Source organism: Sus scrofa, chromosome 5 (assembly GCF_000003025.6).
Source record: "Sus scrofa isolate TJ Tabasco breed Duroc chromosome 5, Sscrofa11.1, whole genome shotgun sequence".
NCBI lineage: Eukaryota > Metazoa > Chordata > Mammalia > Artiodactyla > Suidae > Sus > Sus scrofa.
The window spans coordinates 69,960,299-69,976,582 of NC_010447.5; the positions used below are offsets into that span (position 1 = coordinate 69,960,299).

The 16,284-nt window shown below is 48.1% G+C and overlaps 1 protein-coding gene across 19 annotated transcripts in view; it reads right to left on the bottom strand.

Annotated features, from left to right (window-relative positions):
- The window catches only part of MICAL3 (microtubule associated monooxygenase, calponin and LIM domain containing 3), a 245,086-nt gene that overhangs the window by 72,415 nt on the left and 156,387 nt on the right, over nt 1-16,284 (bottom strand). For 16 of the 19 annotated variants that reach the window (XR_002344151.1, XR_002344152.1, XM_021092508.1 and 13 more), the window contains 10 exons: nt 15,401-15,658; nt 14,694-14,809; nt 11,855-11,981; nt 10,576-10,672; nt 8,182-8,329; nt 6,033-6,229; nt 4,350-4,462; nt 4,199-4,261; nt 3,577-3,750; nt 2,176-2,259 (listed from right to left, as the gene is read on the bottom strand). Coding sequence is in view for 16 of the 19 variants with exons in the window: in XM_021092508.1 (XP_020948167.1) it covers nt 2,176-2,259; nt 3,577-3,750; nt 4,199-4,261; nt 4,350-4,462; nt 6,033-6,229; nt 8,182-8,329; nt 10,576-10,672; nt 11,855-11,981; nt 14,694-14,809; nt 15,401-15,658 (1,377 nt within the window). In the remaining 3 variants the exon portion in view is untranslated. Of the gene's footprint in view, nt 1-2,175; nt 2,260-3,576; nt 3,751-4,198; nt 4,262-4,348; nt 4,463-6,032; nt 6,230-8,181; nt 8,330-10,575; nt 10,673-11,854; nt 11,982-14,693; nt 14,810-15,400; nt 15,659-16,284 lie in introns of those variants that run through there. The other 3 variants (XR_002344153.1, XM_021092521.1, XM_021092522.1) reach the window with 3 other exon arrangements.

Here is a 16,284-nt window from a genome sequence, read left to right on the forward strand (position 1 = left end):
GGAGCCAGTGGCCAGGCCCTGTCTGCAGATCACAGAGTCATCTCTGCAGTGACGGGGGAGCGGGGGTGGTGGTGGTGGTGTCAGGATCTTCAGTGTGGCCCTTTCTAAATGCCAGGGGCCAAGGTCGTGTTCCTCTTTATTGGTTTGATCAGGAAAGTTGAGGGGGGAAGAAATAGGCTTTGCTACAAGTAGAGAGAAGGGCACACAGACCATCATGAGGGGAATGTGGCAGCTGCCTCCCCATGCCGGGCACCCCTCCTGGACCCACCCACAACCTCGTCCTGCAGCCACCTGCCTCTGATTCTGGGAGAATCAGCCCCCTCACTCACACTGCAAGATTCTGGGAGACTTCCCAGGAAATACAGGAAAGAACATGAAACAGGATATGAAAATTAAACATCTTTCACTAACACCCCACAACGTCCGTGGATCACTTCCCCACTTGCCCCTCTCCATGCCATCCCCTTCCTGTGAATCTGTCTCTGAATGAAAGAACTTCAGTAGTTAAGAAACAACCGGATTCTTGGGTCAGCAGAACCCTCAGTTTCCTCACACCTAGAACCACAGCGTGGGGCGGCAAACAGTAAACCCCACTGATCATCTACTGCCAAGGCTGCCGACTGCAGACTTTGGCTGCAGGACCCATTCTGGAGATCAGTAGGGGACAGGGTGGGGAAGGAAGAGCTGTCTGATCGCTGGGCAGAGATATCACTCATTTGTATACCACGACCAACTCTGCCATTGCTGCTATGCCCTCCACGCCTGCCCACCTCAATCTGAGCCACTTCTGGGGAAACAAGTGAATCATGGGACAGTGCACCTGTCAGCCTGGGAGGCTCCCAGCTGCTGCATTAGCAGGAGAAGCACACGTACCAGATACCCCTGCAGCCCAGCACCCAGCAGTGAGCTGAGCCTGTGCTCTGGGACAGAGGTGGTGGCTGAGCTAGCCCCTAGGGTCCCCGAGCCTGGGCTTCCTAAGAGGCCCACCCAGAGCTGCCCCAGGATGTGCCACTCAAAGCCATCTATTCACCTGACTCTGCTCCCGGCCCCAGGTCACCTCCATGAATAGTACAGGAACCTAGAGCTGGGGAACAGAGTACAGCTTTTATCTTTCCCGCCAGCAGATCCTCAATTAAAGACCAACTTTTAAATCATACCTTCTACTTAGACTTTGAAGGTCTACCCTAGGTGAAAAGTAAGTAAATCAAATAGAAGTGAATTTCCAATGTGATTTTTCTCAGAAGACACCCCCCACCTCCACCCCATGCAGGCACAGGAAAGAGGCGACTGGCTTTGAGGTGAACTTGAACGTTGCTCCCAAGCTTCCATCTCAGCCTCAGGGGCCCTGCCCTTAATGTGGCATTTTATTAAAAGCAAGGTTACAAAGCAACATTCTGCCCTAAATATCATTCAAACAAATCTAACTGGCCACTCCCCAGCAATTCCAGCAGTAGCCATCCCCCACAGCACAAGAGGGAATCACAGGAGCCCATCTGACCACCCAGAGCCTCGTGCTCAGTGACTCTGAACCCCGAGGCGGCAGAGCCAGGCCGCGCTGTGAGGCAGTGATGCGGGAGGAGCAGGGCAGGCCTCCCATCCCTCTGACCAGCTTCCTCCTACCCCACCAGGGCCCCCTGCTTCCCCTCTGCTCTACTCCCTGTGCTGGAGGAGAAGCAGTGTTCCAGGAGATCCTACAAAAATGTTAGTAAAAATTTCCAAAAAAGAGTATTTTAAACGTAGAGAAAACAGCAAGAAAATGCCCATAATCATCTTTGTCCAGGGTTTGAAACAAATAAAAAACCACAGTTTGACTGTGTCTTGGATGAGATTTTCCTATTTAACACGAAAGGCCCACTGCCCCGAGCCTCAGGCTCAGGAATTCAGGATTCGTCAAGAGGACACGTGTCAGCCAGAAGCCAACTAGGGACAAAAATTCTAACAGCAAAACCACCCCAAAGGCTAAGGACTGAACAACTACCATAGAGATTCAGTGAGTTTCAACACTAAATTAGCAGCCCATCCTTTTAATTCGTTTCCCAAATCCCAAGGAATTAAACCTCATGCAAAACTATCAGTTCTGTCTGTTAAACTTTTCCCCAGAGTCGCTACACCAGTGAGCAAAGAGATGCCTACCCCGTGAGCCAGGGTTCAACAGTGCAGGCCCCCATCCTTTACCTGTTTCCACCGGGGGGTGGGAGCAGGGCGACCCTGCTCAGGTAGACAGCAGGACGGCTGGCTGAGCCCACGCTCTTGTGTAGGCTGTGACACATAGGCCAAGTTTGGGTCAGGGACAGGACATAGAGACAAAAAAAAAAAAAAAAAAAAATTAAGGTAGCAGACACAAACGTGGTTCCCACAGAGGATAGTCACACATCCATGAAGTGAAGGAGGAGCATACAGAATTCGTTTTTAGAAAGTTACTTAGAAAGAAGACAAAATAGTACCCCCTGTCCTGGGAAAAACCAAATGCAAAAGAAAAGGAAAACAGAAGCTGTAATTCCTTCTCCCTAGGTCAATGCTCTGAGCCTAAACTGCTAATTCTGGTTTGGAAAATGAATCTTTCCACTCAGAACGAGGAGAGCATTCCAGCCTTCTGGAGGTGGGACAGAGCCTGGGCGGCCAGAGCCGCCGGGCAGCGCAGTGTTTACAAGGCTTGCATGTTCTCTGTGAACCTCGGCAAACTCTGCCACCTCCAGACCTCCCCAAGGAGCAGCTGTGAGAAGGTGGTGACAGTGGCCTGGCCCCTACTCCACAGGGACAAGGGCTGATGTGTGTGTGGAGGAGAGCCGGCTCCCTCTCCTCCAGATGCACTCTCAGCTCCAGGTCTGTCAGGAACCCAGTATGCTTCTCAAACCGCCAGCACCTCCTCTTGTCAGTTGTCCCAGTGACTTTTAAACGAGCAAGTGGAGAGACAAGACCAAAGAGACATGGCAGCCCACCCCTCTCCACAGGACTCGCTGGAATGCACAGAGAATTTTTAAAGCACTCAAGGACAGTCTAAGAAAATCATCTGTAACACACACAAGAAGCTTTATGACAAGAATGTTTCCCTCTGTGCTTATCATGAAAGATGAGAAACAACTAAACACCCAGCACCAGAGGAAGAGTTACAAAAAGCATGGCACACACACTTGGGAAGAGGCTTTGGAACATGGAAATATGCCCAAAGTTACACGAAGAAAGCAGAACTGAAAAGTATGTTAAAAATGGCCTCAACTATGGAAACAAGAATGCACTAAAAACAAAACAAACAAAAAAACCCAGAAATAAACATGGAAAAATCTTAACAGAATTAAAGGTGGCTTCATTACCTTTATAGACTTCTCACATTCTCCTCCATAAGCAAATACTTCTTTTGTTACTTATGTGTGTGTGTGGGTGTGCATGTACCGTGTGTAGAGATTCAGACACCATGTTTAAGGACCCCGGTGGGCTTCTGTCACACAGAAGCCCTGAGAGGAACCGTCCTCCCTGCCACATGCAGACACCAGTCTCCAGCTCGGAGCCCTCAGGTCTGGGACGTTCCCTGTCTCACTTTCTTCTTCTGTGGCCAGTTCAGGTGTGAGCTGGGTTTACCTGTCTCCTCACGCCCGTGGACTGTGGGGGCGCGTTCTCCTCAAACTTGGCCAGCAGCTGGGTTGCCATGTACTTCACTTTGTTCTGGTTGCCAAGGGCCACGTCCATCCTCCGGTCGGTCAGCGTGCTCACCAGTGTGGGCCTTCCTCCTCGGTAGCCCCGGGGCGCGTCCTCCTGTACATGAATGTGGGGCCCTGAGAGCCGCCCGTGTTAGAAGCGCCCTCTCCCCTCCCCCACCCCCAGGCAGGAGGTCAGAGCCTGGCACAGTGGCTGGTCTTTGCTTTAGGTGGAGCTTAGCGGCTCTCTTTTAAGGTTCGAATCTCAAGAAAGACTGAGGCTTTGGCTGGTGTGGTCCCATCTCAAGGGAGCCACTGCCCTTTGCCACATGTGTGATGCCAAAGAGACAGGAAGGTCCAGCACATGCGGGTGTGTCCCCGGATGTGCTCCAGAAATTAAACAAAGGCAAGAGGCCACAGAAAGCATCTGTGCACAAAAATTTTCACAAAGGAAGAATTCAAAAGATCTAGCAATACCAATTTAGAAATTAAGGGTTTAAGGCAAGAAGGGCAATTCGATCTGGCAAATCATTCAATCATTCTGGCAAATCCCAGATATTCCTCACCTCTTCTGACTGGCTGGTCTTTCTCCTCTTCCCGGCACCATCCAAGTCCTTTTCCTTTTTGTCCTATACCAAGAGCAAGGGAAACCACATTACTCTAGTCACGACTCCTTGCCATTTGTTTTCCAGCTGGAGAAAAAACCCTTCCTCTCACCTTGGGAGAACGCTTCCTAGAAATGGTTTGCCCAAGCTTGCTCAGGAAGGAGATGGGGGATTTAGTGCTGGCAATCAGGATGGCTCTCTCCTCAGCATTCAGCTCCAAGGCGTCTGTGGAGAAAGGACAGCCCTGAGGGTGCCGCCTCGCAGGAGGCTCACAGAACCTCAGGGACCCCTCAGGGCCTGTGGGCTCTGGACCCAGTAGGGATCCCATGGAGGAAATGCACATGGAGGCCCCGATGCTAGGCCTTCTCTTCTTCACACAAACAAAAACCAACTCTTTTCAACCCATCTCAGTCACAAAAGCCTGGACTTTTGCTTTCTCAAAGCTGAAATCTGGGCGTTCCTGTCACAGCTTAGTGGTAACAAACGCAACTAGTATTCATGAGATGCAGGTTCGATCCCTGACCTCACTCAGTGGGCTAAGGATCTGGTGTTGCTGTGAGCTGTGGTGTAGGTTGCAGACATGGCTTGGATCCCGTGTTGCTGTGGCTGTGGTGTAGGCCGGCAGCTGTAGCTCCGATTCAACCCCTAGCCTGGAAACCTCCATATGCCGAGGGTGCAGCCCCAAATAGACCAAAAAAAAAAAAAATTGACATCTGCCTGTGTATGTGTTAATTACAGAAGAGCTGAAGCCACACTATGAGAGAAAAGTTACAGCAGAGAGAGAAGGGGAGGGAAGTGGGGGAGGAGGTGGAGCTCTGGGGCACTAGTATTGGGGTGTGCAAGCACTGGGCTTAGGTGCACACAAAGGGGGCTCACCCGGAACGGGCAGAATGATGTTAGTGCTGTGGATTTCTGTCTTAAGAAAAAGCCATGGATGTCTAAAAGGACATGGGCTAGAAAACACTGGAGAACAGTAGCTAAACTCTGGGTTCTAGGGTTTTACTACCAACAACAGAAATTTTAAATCACATGGGAAGTAATAACACATTGCTATCATTAATTCACGTGCTTCCACTTGTCAAACATTCTTCTTAGCATGTCGCAGTCTCATCATATACACATTATCTTCATTCTACAGCTGGGGAAACTGAGGCACAGGGAAACTGAGTGACATGCCTCAGGTCAAACAGGTGGAGTGATGGGGTGTAAATCCAGGTTGGGTACCATGGTCAACACTCAAGTATCATGCTACTTCCTCAGTCTGTTTCCTGACAGACTGAGGCCCAAGGAAAGATTTTTGGAAACACTAAAAGGCAGGAGAAGAAAGAGGAGCCAGAGAAGGAACAGTTATAGGAAAAAGAGAATGAGGGTAGTCCAGGATCACAGAGGCCAAGAATAGAGAATTCTAAGAGAAAGGGCATTTCAAGTGCTGAATGATGCAGAACAGCCAAGTGCCTGAGAGGTAAGAACGGAGGGAAGGATGTGCATTTGGTGATTCTTCACAACCACGGAGAGCAGCGTTGGCAGAGCAGGAAAATAGAGGCTGGGCTGCAAAGGGTTCCCAAGGTTGGGCAGTGAGGAAGTCAGGCCACAGTTTAAGCACCTTTTCCAAAGGCTGGTTCTGAGAAGGGCTGTGAGGGTGGAGGCGGGGACAGGGGCTTGTTGCCTCCACATCTACAGGTCTGGTTAGCAAGACCTGGGTCAGAGGCAGGAGCCGAGGACAGTGCAGATGCCAGGGAGTGGTGGGGGGCAGGAGAGGCAGGGGGGCGGTGGGGAGGACGGCCCACAGTCTTACCTCGGGAGGGGAGCGAGTCCCTGAACATCTCGTAGAACTGGGTCAGGTACATCACCATGGACAGCTTGTCCGGCTCCCCCACCGAGGCCATCTCTTTGCCTGTCATGATGGGAGAAATGCCCAGTTCCTTCTCAGCAATATCAAAGGCCAGCTGGTTATTCTTCTCCACATTTTGCTCATCCAAAGAATCAAAATCTCTGAGAAACAGCATGAGGAAAACATATCAAGATGGGCTGCTTGTCCCCAGACCAGAAAACACCGTATCAAGGAGTCAGCCTCATTTCTGGGTCTTTCAGATAAAATTCAGGGTGCAGGGCCTCGTGAAATCTGAGAGCAAACCTCTCTCACTTCTTATTCTCCTTCTTTTAACTAAAGAAATGCAAATCACCCTCGAGGAGAAGAAAAGATTAAAGATCTACCCATGAAAGAAGGGAAAAGTTGGAAAATTACCCTCATTTTTCCAATAACAAATTTCTTACTAAAACGTAAGCTAAGAACAGGGGCTGTTTTTGTCGGGTATTCTCTCTTGCACCCTGTGTGTAATCTGCATGTATTAAACTCATGTTCAATTATGACAAAAGTCCTATTTGGATCAGACTGCTCCTAAAGTCCTGGAATGATCACCGCCTGTGTCTTCTGGGGCTGACAAGCTGTTGAAGTACTAAGTCAGCTCTGGTGAACCTGACTCAGCGCTCTGCTCAGAGGGAAATTCCAAAACCTCCCTCAAAAGATTTTTCCATTGCTAAATTTCCTAAATTCTCCCAAGTATGCAGATAACAAACATTCCCCTCTGGGTTTCAGGCTTCTTGCTAGTTAATCAAGTAAAGACTAGTAGCATTCTTCTTTAGGCGGTTTCAGATTAACCGGATGGGTCTTATTTTGTGTTAACCTAATGATTCTGTAACAGTTTTTCATTTTAGAAATGCCTTTACTCTGTATATGAAGCCTATTAAACTACGGAGGGCTCATCCTGAATGAAGTTATTGCAGCCTAAATGGGGCCAAAATAGCTACTTGTGGCTTTGTGTGCTGTAATGAGGAAATCCCCGGGCCCTCAGGCTGCCTTGGGTCTTTCGGACAGGACTGTGCCTCACCTCACCCGCTAGCTCCCTCCACCCTCTTTGTCCGCCCTCCCTCTGGAACAGGACTGACTCACCTGGGCCTTCTTCTAGGCACTTCTGTGCCATTTACCACAGTCTGTCTCAAACTCCGCCCCCTTCACCCTCTTGCAGGGGGCAAACACGCCCAACTTCCACTTACTTTTTACCAATCTCTGCATGAGCTAAGGGACTTACCCTTATCCAAGTAAATCAGAAATCCCCGTTCCTCAACACCAGGCAAGACTTTTTACTCACTCTTGCCTCATTAACTTCTAACCTAATATAAACAGGAATCTTCTAGAATTCCTTAAGTGATCATTACAACAATACAAACGCAAAAATTGAGCCCATAAGTGAATGTAATAATCAAAGGACAGGCGGCCAAAATAATTCCACATGCCCTGCTTTTGTTTCTGAATCTTCTTGTTTGGCTTCCATGGAAATGAACACCTCAGGGGAAATCTGGGTGCACTGGTCACCAAGTTGACCTGGGTTGTCCTGCACACATCTGCACTGAGGTGAGTACAGAACAGCCCAAAGAGGACAAGTTACTGGACACAAGGGTAGGGCAGCCTAAGTTGTGGCCTTGACAGAGCTGCCCACAAAGAGTGCGGTCCTAACAAAGAGCCAGTGCCAACAACCCCCCTGGAAGTGGATGGAGGAAGGCTTTGCTTGCAGCAACCTGACCCACTTCCTTCAGCATGTGCTCCAGCCGGGCTTTTTGAATGAGCAGCAGCTCTGGACAAAGCAGGCTGGACACAGTGCTCAGCCTGGGGCCGATGAACAGTTTTCCTTTGTGGGACGTTAACAGGCTCAGATGGGTGTTATAACCAGTTTTTGACCTTCGGAACGCTGTAAAAATCTCAACTAATCATTCGTGGGTTGAGCTACATCATGCCTGAAAGACACAGCTTTAAATATAATTAAAATTAGTCACTGACTTCTAGAGAAAGCATCTTACTATGTATCTTGTTCCAGGAAAAGGTAGAGAATTGGTAGGGTACTCAGAGGTCTTCAGACAACACAGGGGAAGCACAAAGTCTGACTCACATCAGATCAGGGCGGTATCTGTGGATAATAGCACACAGGGCCAGGCCGCTTTTCCAGGACATGGTGAGGTCTGTCACGTTCACCCCGGCATAGCCATCTGTCTGCCTTTGGCACCAACCTAGCAGTTTGCTTGAACGAGCCACAGACTCTAAAACAACAACAATGTTATTATTGGAAGTGTGGTCACCTGGTGGCTTTGATACAAACTCCACTCGGTTGTACACATGACCAGACTGAAAAATCACTGAAGGCAGGGACAAAACAGTCATCACTGGTTTTCAAAAGTAAGAAGCCATTTAACTGGTATCTTGGTGGTGAAATTATAGGGAGAAAAGAAACTACCACTTTATCCGGACTCTGAGGTCAATGTCCTGCCCCTAACAGAATGAAGAATGACAACTGGTATCTGGGCCTGCTCATGTGGAAGCTGCACACTGACTTGGGCAGAAGGGCGCCACCTGCTGAGCTGCCACCCTCAGGCGGTTACCCTATGGAGAGTTGCTTGGCAGCTGACAGAAGAACAACTTCCCTTCAAAGTATCATTGGGAGGATCAGCAGAGAAAGGTTCTATGCTACCTACAGCACCTGACACACCTGCCCTTACGCTTTCCAAAGTTCTGAGCAATTGTCTAAGTGAGGAAACTATGCAGGATCATACAGGCAAGGCAAGAACCCCAGACCAGAACAATCCCCTAGCCTGGCTTGGCACTTAGTATGACAAAAGAGCACAACTCAAAAAATTCAACATATATGAACACGTACACTTAGATGTCTTTCAGGCACTGATGTGTCTTCTAGAACATAAAAAGCCTTTATAAATATCTGTTTTTCTTTTTTTTTTTGCTTTTTAGGTTCCAACTTGCAGCATGTGAACGTTCCCAGGCTAGGGGGTCAAGTTAGAGCTACAGCTGCCGGCCTACATCATAGCCACAGCAACATCAGATACAAGCCATGTCTTCAACCTACACCACAGCCTATGCTAATGCCTTAACCCACTAAACAAGGCCAGGGATCAAACCCACATCCTCATGGATACGTCAGGTTTGTAACTGCTGAGCCACAATGGGAACTCCAAAATCCATTTTTCTTAATTTTGTCAGAAGAGCTCTGATATGGGGCATTAAAATGAATCTGTGAACTCCAATTTGTGTCCAAGAAAGCCTGTTCCTTACCTTAGATAGCTAAAAGTCTTTAACCTTGTATTAAGTCATTCAGTAAATTTGTGAACATAAGTTAAAACTGCATATCATAAAAACACATTTCATTTTCATCTCTTAGGGAAAATGCATTCTATAACAACATAGAGAACCACTGCTGGTGTCACCATTGTAAATCTCCCGGCTTCAGAAATTAACTTCATTCAGATGTTTTCCAAGTCTGTATCCATTGATCCAATATGTATTGAGTAACTTCAATATTCCAGGCTCTAGAATTAACAGTGAACAAAGATACACTCTGCTTTCAAGGAAATGACACTCCAGGGGAGGAAGAAGAAAATGTTTCCAGCTGCCTGCTGGTGTCCACACTCGTCTTGATATCCCATTAGTAGGTCAAGTTCAAAATGACCGCAACGGAACTCAAATTTCTTACCACTGCTTCCTTGTTCAGACTCTGCCAATGCCTGCTGACCCTGGCTCCTAGATACAGACCCTCGGCTGCCAGTTCTGACTGTCCACTGGTGACCATTCTGAAATAAACACTCAGTGTGCCACCAAGTGAGGTGGGCATGGTTACCCTGTTTCACAGATATAGGAACCAAGTTCAGAGACGCTAAGTGTCCTGTTAAGCCAAATGCATCACAGCCAGCAAAGCTGATGCTGGCCACTCCCTCTCCCCTCTCATCCCAACATCAACACCAAACTGGTTAGCTTGACCACTGCGACTATTTTCTAACGAGTCTCCCAACCCCCAAGTGCCTTCCTCTGTCCCAAGTGACAAGCTGACTGGGTCACTCTCCTCTGAGAGAACTCTTCAGGGGCCCTTCACTGCACACAAAGCACAGCACAGCCTCTCCTTTATCACTGCGTCTGGCAATATCCTGGTGCTCAGTTGAAGCGCCACTACTTCTTCTGTGAAGCCTTCCTCGCAAGCACTGCCCACCCCACCTCACCTCAAGGAACCTTTACTTCTCCTGACACCTCAGACCGGGTTTCCCGCCCTCAACACTACTGAAAGTTCTGGCACGTAATCCTTCATTGTGGGACCAACCTGTACAACATAGCACCACCTCCAGCCTGACAATAAAAGTGTCTCCAGACGCTACTGAAATGGCTCCTGGGGGCAAAATCACCTGTGGTTGAGAACCACTGCCTGACCCAGGACTGGGGCACCCTGGCAGCTCAATGAATCACAGAGAGTGCTCTCAACAGCTGAAAGGCCATCACCAGGACTCACCATTGCGAGCTAGCTTCGGAGTTGTCCGGGAATTCACTAGATTCTCCATCTCCAGATGAATATCTTTTGATTCTCCAGTATCATACAAATGGCGTACCTGGCAGAAAGTGTACAAGTCATAAAGAGGGGAAATCAAACACCAAGTAACAAATTCCTATTTAAGAGCAGAATGAGATGAAAGGCTGGGCTGGCAGGTTGGGCACAGTGTAGTTCAAGTTAGAATGCCAACCTTAACTCCTTCCTGGGGCACCAGAGGGCTGCGTGCAAAGGCATTTGAACTACAAGAACCTGTGCTCGGGGTCAGACATGCAGTCCTGGGGCCTCACCCAGTCTCTGTTGGGCCATTACTGCTGCCCAGTAAAAGCAGGTTTCACAGATACCTTGTGAACCGACTGCCCACTAACACAGAGAACGAAATGTAAATGTGGGGGGAAAGTAAATAAAAAATTACACCAGAACACACGCAAATATGTTGAATGGGCTGCTTTCTAAAACTTTTTGGGCTCTTGGGGACTAGTAATGTTACTCTCAATGCAGTAATAAGGCTTTCCGCAATCTGAGAAACAACTCAGTGGTAACAGAAACCAGTATCTTTTACTTGCAGAGAGGGTCTTATTGTTCAAAGTCCTTTCAAGTGAACAGTCTGGTTTGTCCTCACAGTGGCCCGGTGGGCAGCAGGGATGACTCGCTCCCTTTGACAGATGAAGAAACTCGAGTTCAGCGCAAGTAAAGGACTGGCACATCTTGACTGGTCAACAAGGGTTGCTCCCCTCCGAGGGCAACAGCAATCAGGAGACTAGGACGGAGTCTGTCCCATCTGGCTTTCTTTTTTTTTTTTTTTTTTTGTCTTTTTGCCACTTCTTGTGCTGCTCTCACGGCATATGGAGGTTCCCAGGCTAGGGGTCGAATCGGAGCTGTAGCTGCCAACCTATGCCAGAGCCACAGCAACGCAGGATCCGAGCTGCATCTGCAACCTACACCAGAGCTCACGGCAACGCCGGATCGTTAACCCACTGAGCAAGGGCAGGGATCGAACCCGCAACCTCATGGTTCCTAGTCAGATTCGTTAACCACTGCACCATGACGGGAACTCCCCCCTCTGGCTTTCTGGCAACTAGACCACCCTCTGCCCTGGCTGCTCAGCCAACTCAGGAAGACAGTGATTCAGACGATGAAGGAGTGCTGTGTGCGCTTGCGGTAGAGACACTGGCCGCATGTCAGGGTCTGCTCAGTCCTGACGATGGACCTGGGTGTATAAGACTGACCACAAGACTCTTACCTGGCTTGGCCGGAGGAAGTTGACGTTGACGTTGGGGTATCTTGTGACAGGGTCTATGCTGTACTGGCTAAAGTTCTTGCTCACATTCTCCGGGGTGGTCTGAGGCAGCAACCTATAGATGCTTTCCCTGCAACAGCACATCACCACGCTCAGAGCAGTGACGGCACCAGAAACACCTCCCTGTCCTCTAATGATACCTCTACTTTTTGATAGCCTCCCAAATTATCTGCAGGGCAAGACCAGTCCTTCTCCTGGATCAGTTTCTCCCAATCCTACCTCAGCCCTGGCTTTACATTCCCATCACCTCAATGATTCCACAGGCACTAGACTATTAAGGGCCAATGAGAAGGGCATGCACACTGCCATGGGCAGGGATCAAAGCCTGACAGTTTTGCTTTGTTTTGTTTTTCAATTATGCCAATATTTGACTTTTAAGAAAATCACTGATAAAAACAGAACTTGCCACCAAAGCTATTCAAGGGTACCTTAGGTAACAGACTCAAAATGATATCAACTACTAATTTCATCCAGCAAATCCTTATTCTCTAGTTTTGGTTAAGGCATTTGTTCTCCTTTTTTTTTTTTTTTTTTTTGTCTTTTTGGTTGTGGTTGTTGTTGTTGCTATTTCTTGGGCCGCTTCCGCAGCATGTGGAGGTTCCCAGGCTAGGGGTTGAATCGGAGCTGTAGCCACCGGCCTACGCCAGAGCCACAGCAACGCGGGATCCGAGCCGTGTCTGCAACCTACACCACAGCTCACGGCAACGCCGGATCGTTAACCCACTGAGCAAGGGCAGGGACCGAACCCGCAACCTCATGGTTCCTAGTCGGATTCGTTAACCACTGCGCCACGACGGGAACTCCTGTTCTCCTTTTTTTGTTTGTTTTTTTTGTTTGTTTTTTTTGACATTTCTAGGGCCGCTTCTGCAGCATATGGAGGTTCCCAGGCTAGGGGTCCAATCGGAGCTGTAGCCGCCAGCCTGCGCCAGAGCCACAGTAACGTGGGATCTGAGCCGCGTCTGCAACCACAGCTCACGGCAATGCCAGATCCTCAACCCACTGAGCAAAGCCAGGGATCGAACCCGCAACCTCATGGTTCCTAGTCGGATTCGTTAACCATTGAGCCACGATGGGAACTCCCCAGGCATTTGTTCTTTATCAGCAAGCAAATCCTAGGTCTTACCTCATCTACTTCAAAATATCTGACATTTGGGAGGTTCCGAAATAAATTTAAGAGCAGTTCGGTGTTTTCTTTTGAATTCAAAGTTAACATTCTTTTAAAAAAACAGTCTCTCCCATTTTGGTGTATCACAGGATACTGAATATAGTTCCCTGTGCTATACAGCAGGACCTTGCTGTGTATCCACTCTAAACAGTTTGCACCTGACCTGCTAACCCCAACCTCCCTCTCTATCCTTCCCCACACTCCCACTCTTGTCAACCATAAGTCTGTTCTTCTTGTCCGTGAATCTGTTTCATAGGTATGTTCATATATGGCATATTTTAGATTTCATATATGTGATATCATATAGCATTTGTCTACTTCTGACTTAATTCCTTTAGTATAAGAATTTCTAGTTGCATCCCTGTTGCTGCAAATGGCATTACTTTGTTCTTTTTTATGACTGAGTAGTATTTCACTGTATACAGATAGCACATATTCTTAGCCCTTTCATTTTTGATAGACATTTGTTTCCCTGTCTTGGCTATTGTAAGTAGTGCTGCTATGAACACAGGGGTGCATGTATCTTTTTGGATGAGTTTCGTCCAGGAGTGGGACCGTTGGATCATACAGTAGTTCTATATTTAGTTAAGTGAGGGACCTCCATGCTGTTTTCCATAGTGGTTGTACCAATTTACATTCCCACCAACAGTGTAGGAGGATTCCCTTTTCTTCACACCCTCTCCAGTGTTTGTTATTTGTAGACTTGTTTAAGAAGGCCATTCTGACTGGTTTGAGGTGGTGCCTACTGTGGTTTTGATTTGCATTTCTCTACTAATTAATGATGTGGAGCATCTCAAAGGCACTTTTGTTTTTTAGGCCCACTCCCACAGCTTGCAGAAGTTTCCAGGCCAGGGACTGAACCTGAACCACATCAGTGACAATGCCAAATCCTTAACCTGTGGCACCACCAGGGAACTCCCTCAAAGTCACTTTTAATTTCTTCTCTAATGTTAGTACATCTTTTGTCACCACACTGATTTCATTAGTATAAGTCTTTCTACTCTAAGGACAGGAGGATTTAATACACTATTTTTATGTATATGTTCATGTAACTGTCACAAAGGAATCGGCTGGCATCCTTCAATGTTATACAGAGATTTAGAAACCATTCATCAATAACAAATTTGATTTGGAAAAGGATAACATCACTTAGATGAAATCATCTTTAAGTTTCTATGATTTCATGAATAACTATCTTGCCTTCCTCTCTTAAATATGAAAACATCTTTTTTTTTTTTTTTTTTTTTTTTTGGTCTTTTGTTGTTGTTGCTATTTCTTGGGCCGCTCCTGCGGCATATGGAGGTTCCCAGGCTAGGGGCTGAATCGGAGCTGTAGCCACCAGCCTACGCCAGAGCCACAGCAACGCAGGATCCGAGCCGCGTCTGCAACCTACACCACAGCTCCTTAACCCACTGAGCAAGGGCAGGGATCGAACCCATAACCTCATGGTTCCTAGTCGGATTCGTTAACCACTGCGCCACGACGGGAACTCCTGAAAACATCTTTAATTAAGAAAGGAAGAGACCAAAAAGGAAAAACCTGAATTCTGCTGAAGAGCAAACCACTCCCACTCTCCTTCCATCCTGGAGTGACACTCCCCCACCCCACCCCTGTTACCTTTCTGCCAGGACCTCCAAGGGGCTCGTTCCCAGAGACCAACTCCGCACCATCCAGGCTGAGTCCATAGCAGCTAGAAAGCCCCGGGCTATTCCTGTTCCCATTGGCCAAAAAGGCTTTGAAGGAGACAGATAAAAAGAATTAACATGAATTACCTTTGAAAAGAGGGAAACCAAACTAAGGTGCAAAGAAAAACTTTGCTGGGAGTTCCCATCGAGGCTCAGCAGAAATGACTCTGACTAGTATCCATGAGGATGTGGGTCTGATTCCTGGCCTAACTTAGTAGGTCGGGGAATCCAGCACTGCCATGAGCTATGACATAGGTTGCAGATGCAGCTTGGATCCTGAGTTCCTGCAGCTGCGGTTCCAATTTGACCCCTAGCCTGCGAACTTCCATATGCTGCAGGTGCGGCCCTAAAAAGATAAAAAAAAAGAGAAGATAAAAGAGTTTGCTATTGGGAGTAGATTTTGGCAGCTGTTCAGATTCTCTCCTTCACAAACTGGCAAGTCACAAAACCTGTGGAACTCCCACCACACTTAAAGAATCTGGATTAACTGTGGCCTGGAATCCTCCTGAGCTTCCTGGGGACCTGACGCTACACTAGGATTGCAGTCGCTCGCTCCACAGCCCAGAATCCTAGGTTTGTTCCTAATTATCACCGCTGCCTCTAAAATAAACCATGTTGTCTTTAATTCTCCACACTCACCTCCAGGAGGCTATCCCCAACCAGAGCCACTAAGAGCTGGTGTCCGTTGTGCTCCCGCACCAGAGCGGCGTTCTCCGAGGCGTACATGCACGTGAAGTCGAACATGGCCACGTCAGGCTGCCCATAGTGGTTGATGGCAAAGTCCAGGGATGGCAGCTGCTGCTGGGTGGAGAAGTCCGCCGCCTCCCTGGCGTAGTTGAGCAGCGCCTCTTGGTCTACATTCTCCCGGGATAGCAGGAGCTCCGTGTCGGCATAGTCCTGTCTCCAGAGAGAGAAGAGCCTCGATAAAAATGCCGAGGCAGGGATGGAGGAACCTACCAGCCATGGCCACAGTGCACATGTCAGATGTGACCTAGCCCCACAAGCCTCCCCTTCCCCTAAAGCTACTTCATACTCCAAAGGTCTTCTATGCAAATTAAAAGGGGTGGGGCTATTTCTAAAAGAACACAGGTTTTTGCCTAGAGAAAGGGTCCCAGCTTTTCTATTTACTTGGAACAAATCACTCCTTCAATCCAGTCCAATCCACCCCACGGAGTCGTCCTGAATACCAAATAAAATGGTTTACATGATGGAGTTTTGTAAACTGAAAAGTATTTCACAGTGTTGCTACCAGCAACCACCATCTTCTGAGCAGCAACTAGACCCACGTGTCCTTGGTAACTCATCAAACCCAAAGGGAGGCGCTGAAGGTCTCAGTGCCAAGGAGGTGGGTGGGGGGGGCAATAGGGTCCAGGGGCTGGGAAGAAATACACTGAAAATGGAACAGAGGTTCTCCAAATAACACAGAAGATTCTGAGGCTCCAGAGTAACCCACCAACAAAGAAAAGCAATGATGAGAGCAAAAGTGCTTTCCACAGAAAGGACCGAGAAAATTCCTTTTCCGT